General features: G+C 38.2%; 1 protein-coding gene across 20 annotated transcripts in view; it reads right to left on the bottom strand.

Moving 5' to 3' along the window:
• CASK (calcium/calmodulin dependent serine protein kinase) overlaps positions 1-14615 on the bottom strand; it is a 240457-nt gene that overhangs the window by 127791 nt on the left and 98051 nt on the right. For all 20 annotated transcript variants that reach the window (XM_049834799.1, XM_049834804.1, XM_049834802.1 and 17 more), the window contains exon 3: positions 6707-6812. In XM_049834799.1, coding sequence (XP_049690756.1) covers positions 6707-6812 — 106 coding nt within the window. The remainder of the gene's footprint in view (positions 1-6706; positions 6813-14615) is intronic.

Below are 14615 nucleotides of genomic sequence, written 5' to 3'. Positions count from 1 at the left end.
CTGTTGGAGCGAGTCCAGAGGAGGGCCACAAAGATGATCACGGGGCTGGAGCACCTCTTCTATGAGGACAGGCTGAGAGAGTTGGGGTTGTTCAGCCTGGAGAAGAGAAGGCTCGGGGGAGACCTTATAGCAGCCTTCCACTACCTAACAGGGGGCCTACAAGAAAGATGGGGACAAACTTTTAGCAGGGCCTGTTACTATAGGACATGTAATGGTTTTAAACTGAAAGAGGGTAGATTTAGACTAGATATAAGGAAGAAATTTTTTACAATGAGGGTGGTGAGGCACTGGAACAGGTTGCCCGGAGAGGTGTTAGATGCCCCATCCCTGGAAACGTTCAAGGTCAGGTTGGACGGGGCTCTGAGCAACCTGATCTAGTTGAAGATGTCTCTGTTCATTGCAGGGGGGTTGGACTAGGTGACCTTTAAAGGTCCTTTCCAACCCAAATTATTCTATGATTTAAAATTAGAGTTAGTCATTTTAGGCTTCCTTTCAGTCCACAGGAAAAAACAGCACGTACCGAGATGCCTCAGATTTAGAGTGTAATTCTTAAATATCTGAAGTTAGGACAGACAGACTTTCTAATTTAATGACTTCTTGAAGTGCATTGTAAGCTTTTCAAAATGAATTTGAAATTTTTTCCTTTTGCTGGATATTTCGAAAGTCTGGCCCAAACTTTAAACCTAGAAGGATTTGAAATGATTTTCTTTCAGTAAGCACAGCAACCTGTTTTGGCGTGCAAAATAGTTTTTAGTTTCTTTTGATTTTACTTTTAAAAGTTAACATTTAAGACTTATTTTTATCCTAGATAGAAGTTCTTTCATACTTGCATTATGCATATAAAAGATGAAGGACTACAGGTGAGACTGCGTTTAAAATTAAAACCATAACTGGAATCCTAACATCATTAAATAAATAATGTAAAAAAGTTTTCACTCCATAAACTAAGAAGCTGTGCTATTTCACAGTATTGTAATAAGGCAGAATAAATAGACAGCATTCATTTTTCCCCTTCTTTTTTAATTAACACTTCAACAAAGCCAAGTGATTGAATGTACTGTCATTTAAATGCTCATCAGCTTATGCTTAATGTAAACTTAAATAATTGAAGCATTTTGAAGTACTGCTTTTATGAATTTGAGATTTGAAAACTAAAGCATTTTTACGTTAGCTAGGTTAAATGGCAGTTACATGTATATAACTGTACATATATGCAGCCTAACTAGTAAATAAGATCAGTTCTTCTAATGTCCCAAGAAATAAATCTCTCTTAGAATGCACTAAGAAAAGCAAAACCACCTATGTATAGTGGCAAGACAATATTCTGCAAATGACCAGATATTAAGGTGTCTGCAATTCACTCACTACTTATGTATCTGAGCTCTTCAGCATGAAAGGTAAGTACTCTCAGTCCACATATTTTGATTATACTGAGAATAAAATGCATATAATGTACTCTAAGTTTAAAATGCACACTTCAGACACTTCAAATGGAATATTTGCTTTGTTTTAGAAATATTGCAAGTAGCTGACCCTTCTCAAAGTATTGTTATTGATAAAGACCTATGGTCATTAGAAAAAAAGTCATAAGCAACAGAATATAAAGAAAAAGTGATAGTTATATACCAAACAGAAAACAGCATTCTACGTAAAACCAGTGTTTCTCCCCCCCACATGCATAAGCTACCAAGCAAACATGATATGACAGGGACAGCACTGTCTAGAATAGCACAGTATTGAACAAATACTAAAGAAAACAGACTGTGCCCCATTTCATAAATGGAATTTTTAAATAGCAGGAGAGTTTTGCGTATTATTTGTTCTTTGCAAGGCACAGACTTAAAAAAAGATTGCTTTCATCTATTTTGACACTGTAAAATATATGTTTCACATACTTCTATTGACTACATGCTTGTGTTAGGTAAAAGGTCACAGTTAAATCAAGACTAATGATGGATCACTTGTGTGTGGAAGATAACTTCCTGACACAGCTGGTGAGGGGGCCAACTAGGGAAGGTGTCCCACTGGACCTGTTGTTCATAACCAGAGAAGGACTGGTGGGTGATGTGACGGTTGGAGGCCCTCTTGAGCATAGTGATCATGAAATGATAAAGTTTTTGATTCTTAAAGAAGTAAGGAGAGGGGTCAACAGAACTGCCACTTTGGACTTCCAGAGGGCAGACGTCGGCCTGTTTAGGAGACTGCTTCACAAAGCCCATTGGAAGGCAGTCCTGAAGGGCGAAGGAATCCAGGAAGGCTGGACATTCTTCAAGAAGGAAAGCTTCAAGACGCAGGTGCCAGCCATCCTCATATGCCAAAAGATGAGCTGGCGGGGGAGAAGACCAGCCTGGCTGAACAGAGAGCTTTAGCTAGAACTCAGGAAAAAAAGGGAGAGTTTATGACGTTTGGAAGAAGGGGAAGGCAACTCAGGAGGACAACAAGGATGTTGTGAGGTTATGCAGGGAGAAAATTAGAAGGGCCAAAGCTCTCAAAGAACTTAATCTGGCCACTGCTGTAAAAGACAATAAAAAATGTTTCTATAAATACATTAGCAACAAAAGGAGGGCTAAGGAGAATCTCCATCCTTTATTGGATGTAGGGTGAAACATAGTGACAAAGGCTGAGGTACTTAATGACTTCTTTGCCTCAGCCTTTAACAGTAAAACCACTTGTTCTCTGGGTACCCAGCCCGAGCTGGAAGACAGGGACAGAGAGCAGAATGAAGCCCCATAATCCAAGGGGAAATGGTTAGTGACCCGCTACACCACTTAGACAAACACATATGTGTGTGGGACTGGATGGGATCCACCCCAGGGTGCTGAGGGAGCTGGTGGAGGGGCTCACCAAGCCACTTTCCATCATTTATCAACAGTCCTGGCTAACCAGGGAGGTCTCAGTTGACTGGAAGTTAGCAAATGTGATGCCCAACTACAAGAAAGGCCAGAAGAAGGATCTGGGGAACTACAGGCCTGTCAACCTGACCTCAGTGCTGGGGAAGGTTATGGAGCAGATCATCTTGAGTGCCATCACATGGCACGTACAGGACAACCAGGCCCAGTCAGCAAAGGTTTATGAAAGGCAGGTCCTGCTTGACTAACCTGACCTCCTTCTATGACAAGGTGACCCAGGCTTGGGGAAGAGTGGCTGGAAAGCTGCCTCGTGGAAAAAGGACCTGGGGGTGCTGGTCAACAGCCGGCTGGATATGAGCCAGCAGTGTGCCCAGGTGGCCAAGAAGGCCAACGGCACCCTGGCCTGTATCAGAAATAGTGTGGCCAGCAGGAGCAGGGAGGTGGTTGTCCCCTGTACTGGGCACTGGTGAGGCCGCACCTCGAATACTGTGTTCAGTTTTGGGCCCCTCACTACAAGAAAGATACTGAGGTGCTGGAGCTCGTCAAAGAGCAACACAGCTGGTGAATGAAGGGTCTAGAGCACAAGTCTTACGAGGAGTGGCTGAAGGAACCGGGGCTGGTTAGCCTGGAGAAAGGGAGACTGAGGGGAGACCTTACCACTCTCTACAACTACCTGAAAGGAGGTTGTAGTGAGGTTGGTGTCAGTCTCTTCTCCCAAGTAACAAGCAATAGGACAAGAGGAAATGGCCTCACGTTGCGCCCGGGGAGGTTTAGATTGGATATTAGGAAAAATTTCTTCACCAAAATGGTTGTCAAGCATTGGAACAGGTTGCCTAGGGAAATGAGTGAGACCGTGGAGGTATTTAAAAGACATGTAGATGTGGCTCCTAGGGACATGGTTTAGTGGTGGACTTGGCAGTGCTAGGTTAACGGTTGGACTTTACAATCTTAAAGGTCTTTTCCAAACTAAATGATCCTATGATTCTATATACAGCTGTCAGCAAATAACACCACAGAATGGGAAAGAAAACTGTGACTGTATGATGAAGACTAAAGCTGGCCCTATCTCAGATGCAAGGTCTCTCCAGAGTCTCCAAGGGATCTCTTCCATCAGTGGAAAGAGTCCATTACCCTTCTGAGGAGCAGCTGGGGTGTGTGTGGGAGCAAATAACTTGGCACAGGCACATACTTTCTCATTTATGATGTAATAACATCTAAATACTTTTAAAATAATAATTTTACTTTAAGAATTAGACTTTCTGGGACAGGGTCTGCTTCTTACTCTACACAAGCACTTCATCTCTTAAGACCAACTGCTTCTATGCAGATTATTACAGCAGTACCATATGGCTAATGGCAACCTACTGGTAACATGACATGATGGCCCCATTCTAAAGAGTGCTTGAATTTCCGTATAAAGTGGTTAAAAACATAGCTAAATTTTTTGTGTTAAACTTCATTGCTACTGTTCATGTTCATCAGTACTTCTATGAATTATGACTTGATTTTTTAAACGTTTATTTTTACAAAAGTTTTCAAAATTGGGCTCAGATTATATTTTTTTCCTGAGTTGTACAATCTCTTGTTATCAGATATACGCTGCATTTGCTTATTTAACGTGTAATTTTTCAAATACGATAGATTTGGCAAGGTATTCAGGGCCATTTTAGCAGCTGCTCCATATAGCTCACAGCTTATAAAAGAGAAACAGTAGTGCACCTATGTATCATTTGTGTGCAACTGACGGCACAAAGTTTTAGGTTTGGTTATTCCATGCGTTTCATGAGCTGGACCTGAATTAATTTTCATGCAAAGCATCTGCCAGTCCACAAATAGCCCATCACCAGCTGGGCTTATATCTCCTCTGCAAATCTGTGTTGTCTTCCCCTTTTCTGTCATTTCAGAATAACTAGACTCTAATAAAATATATTTTATTACTGTAGATGGAACTTTGTTGCAAAGCAGTCAAGTTTGTTATAATAATAGCATAATGAACAGAAATCAGTACAAGGAAAAATAAGTTACCTACAAATACACAGATGCTTTTCTACTAACTACAAGTTTCTTATTATGGTCACAATTATATAGAATCCCACTAACTCAATAAAACTCACACAATGCAGTCTTACTCCACAGCAAACATCAGTCTTCTGTTGAATCGCTTTACCAAAGCATCCCCTTCAGCATAATACACTGCACCCGCAACTCTTCTATTCCCTGCTACATTCTGAGCACAGGTGTTCCTACTGTCTCATTTTCTATCACTGTTTGTTACAAAAGAGTGATGTCTTGCAGTGTACAAGGGAGACAAGGACATACAAGATGGTAAAGATTTATTATCCTTCAAATAATTTAGCCTCATATTTCCTTCTTTCATGTGGCCTGAAGTCAGGTACAGTATTTGTGTAGTAATCCTAATTGTTCAGACTTACTTTTTATGTGTACAAACATAAATGATAATAGGCTTGTCATTAAAAAATAATTACTGCTTTTGTCTCATATTTCTGAGCTACCAGAATGGTAAAAATAGAAGCAAAACCTTTTTTCCACTTCAAAATCTTGTTAATTATCACAGTATGTCTCCCTAAGGTGTACATAATTATTTCATAATAGGATAATTAAAGTCCTTTGGTCCATGCTTTGGGATTTACAAAATAAGAACCAAAGTCAGTATTGAATCAAAACTTACAAAAAGGAAAGCATAAAACAATTATTTCACACAATCATAAGTTTATAAACTCACCTAAAAAAAACCCAAGAAAAACCAAACCCAAAAGCAGAAGACTTAAAAGCAACAACTTTCAGCTTTACATCTTTTTTTTTTTTTTTTTTCTTTTTTCTTTTTTGCTGTTACCTCCTGCCACCTTCTCTACCTCAATGGTAGAACTAACATGTGAGAATTATTTTTTAAGTGCATATCTCACGTCAAATTCTTGGCTCTAGTGGACATGTCAGTTCAACCTAACACACTGGTATGATGTGGCTTGCTCCAACATAAGCAGGCCAAATGCATCAGAAAACATAATGCTGGAAGATCAGAGAAATTAAAGAGGTAAAAACACATATCCCTAGACACACTAGGAATCCATATATGGGGAACATAAAAAGAAGGGCTGGTAGGTGCAGAGAAGAGAAGGAAGACTGAATACAGAAGTGCACAAATCAGCATTCTGCATGTCTATATTTGTCCTTCCCAGTTAGCTAAAACCTAACTCAAGAAGGACTAAAAATTTTCCCTCAAAGAAGAAATGTGGTGATTTAGGGGCTGCCCCCCTTTTGTTTCTTATTGTCAATTAAAAATACCTATACACTGGTGAAAAGTCATCTTTTGTTCACCGTTCCATATGCCAACAGTAACTAAACTCTTACATTCAAACTTCCAAACATATCTTTTAGACAAATGCCTCTCTTCATATGATGTGAACAGGTATACTGATTTACAAGAATACTTAAATACTTAAAAAAAAGGAAAAAGCAGTGCAAAAGAAACAATAGTCTGGGGGAAAAAAACAAAAAAAACTTCAGAACTGGAATAGAATACCATCAGTTACCCAAAGATGATGACCATCAGCAGATTTTTAACTCGTTCTCATGTACCCTATTACGGACACAGCAGCCATCAATAAACTGCATGTCTGCCCTTAAAAAGCATGCTATAAAGAATCAGCCTGATGTCAGCCACTTAGCAGTGTGACAGCTTTTTTTATTTGGGACAGCCTGTACTGTCCAGAAATAAATATTTTCATAGCACTCAAGACTTCTGAGCTACAAAACAAGCAGGTAAAAGCAGACATAGTTTTAGGATTTTATTTAGCAAATGACAACAAAGAAAGGTAAAATCAAAGAGAGAAACTTACAACTCAAAGACCATATAAAGCATTCCATCTGAGCTGTATGTCTCCAATAGTTCAACAATATGAGGATGCTTCAGCATGTGACAAATACTGGCTTCTCTCTTCAGATCTGTGAAAGATAATGAAGTAGTACATTAGCTATATATTCAAGCTGTTGAATACAATAAAAATTTGAAAACAGTTCGAACACACTGTTTGGAAAGACGTACGCATCTGAAATTTCTAATAAATTCTTTAATCTTTATAAAGAACACTGACTAGATGATATTTAATTACTCTCCTTCAGAACTTGTGTGAAATTAACTTAAACTCACACAGATCTCAAAATATAAACACACAAAACTTAACAGGCTTTCTTGATTTGACCTATTAATAGAAGATTTCTTTGGTCATAATCTGAAGGACTGTACAGTCATACATTCCTTTAATGCACATATGCAGACTACACCAAGATTTTCATCCTAAATATCCAACATCACTGCGAATTTATCTCCAAATACAGAAGACAGGCTCTTTCACCACACTACAGAACTATTAAAACCTGGAGGTCTCTAGTCCGATCCCTCTGCTCAAAGCAAGGTCAAGTACAGCAGGTTGCTCAGGACCACATCCAGTTGGATTTTGAACATGTCCAAGAATGGAGACTCTACAACCTGTGTAGGAAATCTGTACCGGTATCTGATCACACTCATAAGTAAATAAGTTTTTTTCTTATGTTTAAATTTCTTGCAGTTCTTTAATAGTGATTTTTTTAAAAAAGAAATAAATAAATCACAGTATATGAAATAACACTGGCATAAATTTTAACCAGCCTGTATTAGCTTGCACCTCTGTTCTAGAGAAGAGGGAGAAAAGCAGAAAGAGTTGTGAATAAAGAAAGAGCAGAAGCCACTGTGACATCTCTCAAAGCTTGAGAGGTTTTGTTTTTACCAAACAACACACTTACTTTTTCTGATCACAAATCAATCCTTCTGCTAGTACAGAAATGCAAAAAAGGAAACCACACTGAATTAATTTTCTTTCTTCTTTGTTGAAACTATTTGGTATTTTTGTTAATTAATCATCCTTAAATGTGGGTGGGTTTTTTTTTTTTAAACTTACCACTAGTATTCTAGAAAAATACCAAAGTCCTGAATGAATAGCCTTGATGATAATTTGACAAGAGAGGAAAATGCCAGTCTGTATTCTGAAGTAGACATTTTACTTTTCTATTCTCTTTCCAGACAATTGTTCATTGTTCAAGAATGACCTATATATGTATTTATGGGAAAATACAAATACACTTTCTCGGGTTGAGAATGCTTACCATATTGTTGTGCTACACTAGAAAGAAATTTAAAATGCACCATTTTCATATGTGCCCTATTACATTTATAACATGAATCAACAACATTCAAAAATACAAGCAGAGAGATGAACATTCTTTCACGTGAAGAATTTAACAGGTTACTCAGATTTATGCTAGACTTGTGATCTTTTAGTTACCTATAAATTCGGAAGAAATGCTCAGAATTTGGAAATGATTAAATTTTAATCCAAGAAAAATTTTCAGATTCACAAAGTGCAAATGTCCTTAATAGAACTGTCATATTACACTTGCATTATGCGCTTCCTCCCTCACATCCTTGCAAATATAATCTAAAAGCAAAATGAGTAGAGCAACCCCTTAGAAACCATTATGTAATGTCATCTTAGAAAGTGCAAACAGAGCAGCAAAAAGAAGCAAATAACTGTCTTTCAGTGATGCAGAAGAAATTTAGATAAAGAAATTCATGTAAAATTTTTCCTTTATACAGAGATGAAATTCTATCAAGTAAGAAAACACCAGTATGTCTTTCACTATTGAAAATACTCGCATATCAGTTTTTACATCACCTTCATGCAAAGTAACTACTAAAACCATATTGTAACTTTCCCTTCCATCATGTTTAGGCATTGATTTCACACTAGATGATTAACACCTCTTTTCTAGGCAGTGAGGCTCTCCTTGTCTTTCACTGAAGTACACATCCAGTCTTTCCTAAATAGCATCACAGGTAATCATGCTGATGGATAGCATAAGAGAATAGAAAACTATGTGATTCTGTGAATTACTATGATCTCCAGAAAATATGGTGCTTTTATTTTGTCTCTTACTGTATAATGACTTTAATGCTACCACGCTTCACCTTAGTATCTGATACTATTTTAGATGGAAAGCAAAGTGAAAATCCAATAGGCAACTACAAAAAAGTTCTGTTTTATTTACACATAGAAATTGTGTTCAAAATAGTTTATTTTGGCTTCTTACTCTCTTAATTTTTTGTGGGCTTTATTTATATTTTGAAGGGAAGTAGAACTGTGAGGAAGAAAATATATACTGCCATTTACCTTATTCCTTTGTGTAATATTGCATGGATGAAACAATTGCTCACAGACTGAGCATCAGTACAAGAGGAAGGAGAAACAGAAGTGGAAAATAAAATCTCCAAACAGGAAAACAAATGAACAGGAGTCAAAGAACAAGGTTTTGTATGACGAAGGGGTCTCGGGGCTAAAAGCAGAACAAAGTCCTATTTTAAAAACAGCAGGAACTTGTTTAACAGTAGACCTATTGTGGAAGAAGAAAACTAGGTATAAAGAGACAGACGAGTACATACCACATTGATTCAACAAAGGCAAAGGGCAGAAAAGAGATGACAGAGTCTCAAGTCCATTTGGACTGTGACCCAAATGTCAAAATATGTCATGTTTAAGACCAGTAAAAAAGAAAGGAGAAGGAGGAGAAAAGGCAGAGATGGCACATATATGTCATTGTTTTCACTTAAAAAATGACATCATCATCTACTCAAACCTCTATCAAATGCTTTTACTGGACTGAATTAAATTTCATCTCCACATATTCCTCAAATGGTAATTAAAATCCCAAGTGCCTATAGATACTGTTCCAGTTCTGAATACAACATAAAACCAAGCAGATGTTTGGCTGCAAGCAGGTGACTGAAGAAAGACTAAGAAAAATCCCAGTATTATCTTGTAAGCCACCATATTGTCTGTAATTTATCATTCTGAATATAACGTTGTATGAAATATTTGCTACCTCCTCTAAGTTTTCTAAACATCTGCTGAGTATTTTAGCCATGTTGTGTAGTAATAAAGGTCCAACACATCCCATAGCAAAATAAGCCTTTCATATTCCAAACACCTAAAAGAGCTTCAGGACAACTCTAGAATCTGCCGATGGAGTAAGTTGGCTTTAAGCAGCAAGAGGTGACATGTACCATTTACTAATGGTTATGTATCTAATATTTAAAACAGTCTCCTTCACTAGTAAATAAAATTTAGGTAAAAGAACATACCCTAAGGTGAGACAAAGTCTTAGAATCTAAACCAAACCATCATTTTTTAATTGCTGGACTATTGTACTTTATATTTGAATCCTTTTTGAACACATCTTCTATTCATTTTTTCTCTTCTTGATATGGCTGAAGAAATTACTTTCCAGTCCATTCTTTAAGCTTTCTCTGTCAGCACTCTTTCAAAATTAAACATTAATGCCAGCAGCGATGATAAAGAGAACAGTAAGGTTTAAAAGCACAAGCTTTAAAAGTTCCTCTGCCAATGGCACGTAAGGTATTGTTATACAACCAGAAATAGGGAGAAAGATGTGGTGTTTCACTTAACTTGCTTAGCAAACAGTCTGATACTTCACATCATAATTTGAAAAGCATTTAAAAGCTGTCATTTTACACTACCTTTACCAATAAGCGGTCCAGAATTTCACTCTGTTTACAAAACTGTGAGGATTTTTTTATCAACTGGAGACATGTTCAGGTTTCCATTTTATACATGGCTAATTATTTAGGGAAAGTCACTGAAGTTGTTAAAATGGCATGTAAGTTCAGACTTCTGTAACAAATAGAAAAGTTCCAAGATGGAAAAGGGAACTCCCAGCGATAATCACCATACAGAGAAAACGCAGACTTGTGTTTGGATAGAGACACTGAAAATGAATTGCTGGAAGCCCTAAAAAGATAACTGCTCTAAATAATCGCAAAGAAAGATACGTCAATCTTTGATAGAAAATATAAATCATAAGCATCACTTAACATTTCTATGGGACTTAACTACCTAATATCCTATGCATCTCTGACAATTCTGGCAAATACTGAATTTTCTTTCAAAGTCTGATACCCAAGGTTTTAAAACATCTCAAACATACTGAACACATTTTGAAAGTATGCTCATGGTATCCTACAGCACGGAAGAATTAGATGCTCTCTAGCAGCCTGGATTATATCCCCATACTAGCTACTATGAAGAAAATTAACTCTATTGCAGCCAAAACCAATACAACATTAAACCAACAAATTTCTTTCCCCCTTTCCTAGGCTCAGCTTCACTCCTTCACTCCAGGCTCCTCTACCCACCAACTCTGAGTGGTGCAGGGGGTGGGAGTCATGCTCAGTACACAGTGGTTCCTCTCTGCTGTTCCTTCCTTACCACACCTTTCTGCTGCTCCAGCATGGGTCCTCAACAGGCTGCAGGGGATATCTGCTATGCCACGGTGAACCTTCTCCTTCCCTGATCTTGGTACTCCCTCTTTTTGTTCCACATTCCCTATGCCACACTGTAGCATTTCCTACCCTTCCTTAAATATATTTTCACAGACGCACCACACACATGGCTGATGGGTTCAGCTTTGGTCCATTGGAGCCATCTGGACCCGGCAGTGTACAGCACAGGACAGCCCCCAGCCTCTTCCTACAGAAGCTGCCCCTGCAGCCTCCCATCACCAAAAACTTGCCACTTGCATTTAATACAACTCTGCTCCATTTTCTAGTAGCCAAGACTACACTATACGCTGTGCTTCAAGGGGCTCCAAAGGAGTTGACTACTTCCAAGCCAAGCACACCACTATATACCTCTGCCTCAAGACAGCATATAACAAGCACACGACGCAACCTGCACAACAAGCAAACTAGTTTAACCAATCATACTGTACATGAGGTCACACTTCCAAAACCAGGCAAACTTTCATTGCAATACTAGCTTAAAAAGCTTCCCTATCCCCTCTCTGTTTGCTCATTCTTGCTCCTCTGTGAAAATTACTTCTAGGCTTTATTATTCTAATAATATAGCAAGGAAGTCATAAAAGCCCTCAGTACAGCCAACATACTGCAACAGGAACGAGCAGCTGGAGGTGGGAACATTCTGTATTGACATTGGCAATCAAACTCTCATATTACAGAACCACAGTGATGTTTCTGCCCCAAAGACTTTTTTTATTTTTTTCTTCCACGAGAGAGTATTCCCCTTTCTCTTAATTAAAACCGCACTGCCTACCTTCCTGGAATATGTGACCGACTCCTCATCGCACAGATACATCTGACCAGTTAATGATTCCTTGCCTCAACAAGTAGTAAAAGCTTTCCAGCCTCTCCTCCCACGCATTTTGGGGTGGCTAAAGCTCTGTGGTAGCCAAGCTGACTTAACTGCTGGCTGTTTCTCCCTTTATCCCACACACATTCTTGCCCTCTGTTCCACTGTGCAGCAGCCTGGAGCTTGTCACACCACACACCAAACATTTCAGTGTTAACTCAGTAAAAAAAACATTCATTTCCCCCCCCCGCCTCCCCGGCTCGGTGTCATGCAGTCTTAGCATGTGAAATGGCTCAGTGGGCAATCTCAAGTACAGAAGCTGGCTAAGAAGAATGGAAAGGAATATGGGGGGAGAAAGCAAATCAGACTATGAAAGCCAGCACTCGGAGCTGCTTAGGATGTTGCAAAACACAAGTACAAGCCCAAATACACACCTTTCCCTGCAAAGCGTCTCCATCATCATCAAATCTTTTACAGTATAACCAACTGGTATCATCAATCTCTACCTTAACAAACATGCTTAAAACACATACCAAAAAGAAACAAATGCATATAGCTTGTGAACGGCCCTTGATAAAAAGACCATGGTAATCAGCAATTACAATGACAATGTGAGATAATCCATCTCCAGTCGGTATCTTTTGTTTATATGCTACTGTAGCATTTGGAAACAAAACAATGACATGAAGAAAAACAAAACGCAGTTACACCTAATACTCAACAACCAGAATCCATTTCTGAGCCCCCCATGCAGATATCTATGGAAATGTCCATTTTGTGGAATCAGACTTTAAAGGTGCTCACTAAATTCTGAATAACTTCCGTTTTCTACTCTATTCTTTCTCAGTGTTTGGACATAAATATAAACATGTTAACGGCTTTTTAGCTGGATCTGGGTGTCTTGGGAGACTTAAAAGGCAATTTTCCTTCTTCAGTTTATACTCCATCAGCTTTAAATACATGAAATTGGGTGTGAAAAAACACTTTTCTTTCCTTTTCTCTCATGACTTCTGATACATCCACCAGACTTGTCCAGAATCACATATCTGACAGACATTGTCAGTTGATTTGCATGGTTGTGTCCATGAAAGCAAACCCTCCCTCCTTTTACTCATTTCCTCATTTTTATTGGCATACAAATAAGCAATGCTTCATAAATAAGATGGTGTATTTTGGGTAATGAATCAACTTGAACTAATAAAAATGTTTAAGAATGTCTGAAAGAATAGTGACAGCTGCTTATTGCAGATAATTAAAACCAAATAACTTAATTTCATTTAATTAAATGATAATTCTTAGCCACTTTTTACAAAGAACCCACCACAAAGAAAAAAAACAAACCCAACAAACAACAAACTAAATCTAATCTTTCTCAAGCAGGAACAAAGATTGGATAAGCCCATATCTCTCCTCTAAGTTTTTTCTACATTCTACATCCTCTCAGTTTATACTCAACAGCAGGTTTTGAGAGGTAGGGGAACAGATGAAGAAGAGGGGAAACACAGGAAAGTGAAACCAACATAACCAACATTTCCTGTTTTTTTTTTTTTTTGTTTTTTTTTTTTAATGCACAATCTGTATTTCAAAACACTGTTAGTAGTTCTCCCTGCTGCAAGTAGCAGTTTCAAAAGTGTTTCACAAACTCAGGTAGGGACATGATAATCAGAAGTAGTGTTATAAACTCTATAAATTAATTTCAAAAGGAATAAGTAGGGTTCTCTCTGTCACAAGTTTGGACTTCCAAGCAGAAATGGAGTTGCTTCTGAAGACATTTTGGAACCTCTGCTGTAAAATCTGAACCACTTTCCTTTTCTCCTAACATTGCTCTGTTTTCAATAATTAATGAAAGGAAATTGAAAATAGTCATTGACTCTCCAGCCATGATCAATCAAATTATGAAAGTGGGTTTACTACTGATAACCATATTATATTAAATCCCATGTTCCCACCTGTTATGCAACACTGCGTAATAGTCTGAAACCCAACACCTCCCCAATTACCTTAGACCGCATGTTGTTACACTACAAACCACAACTTTAAACACTTTGCAATACAATAAATTCTTTAACAGAGGGAAGTGGAAGGGTACGTGCAGCAGCAGATCTCTCAGAATGTGCTGTGAAACTTCTTTAAAAAACTAAAACAAAAAATAGAAAAACAATTAGACATAAGGTGTGTGTTTGGTGAAAGAATGCTACACGCTGGCTGGAGCACTGAACTGGCAACACGCTCACCTGTAAGGTCACAGCGGTCGTCTTTATTGAAATGACTGGAAGGTCATAATTTCACAAAGTTACACAGATTATCAGTTTTCACTACAAGAAAAAACAAACACTTAAAACTAGCAGCCCCATTAAAAGTAGTAATCATTCCCTCTTCTGTCAACTCATTCTCCCCTCCTGCACCATCTCTCCCCTTCACGCTAGCGCAACTCCTTGTACAACTGCACAATAAACACGATCAAGGAATCCATCCGACTGCAAACAATCTTTTTTTCCTCTCCCCTCACAGTTCTTTTTCAGCCAGACTAGTTCTGGGTGTCTGCACAAAC

This window comes from Accipiter gentilis, chromosome 32 (genome assembly GCF_929443795.1).
Source record: "Accipiter gentilis chromosome 32, bAccGen1.1, whole genome shotgun sequence".
Classification (NCBI taxonomy): Eukaryota; Metazoa; Chordata; class Aves; order Accipitriformes; family Accipitridae; genus Astur; species Astur gentilis.
This window is presented reverse-complemented; position numbering and strand designations above follow the sequence as displayed.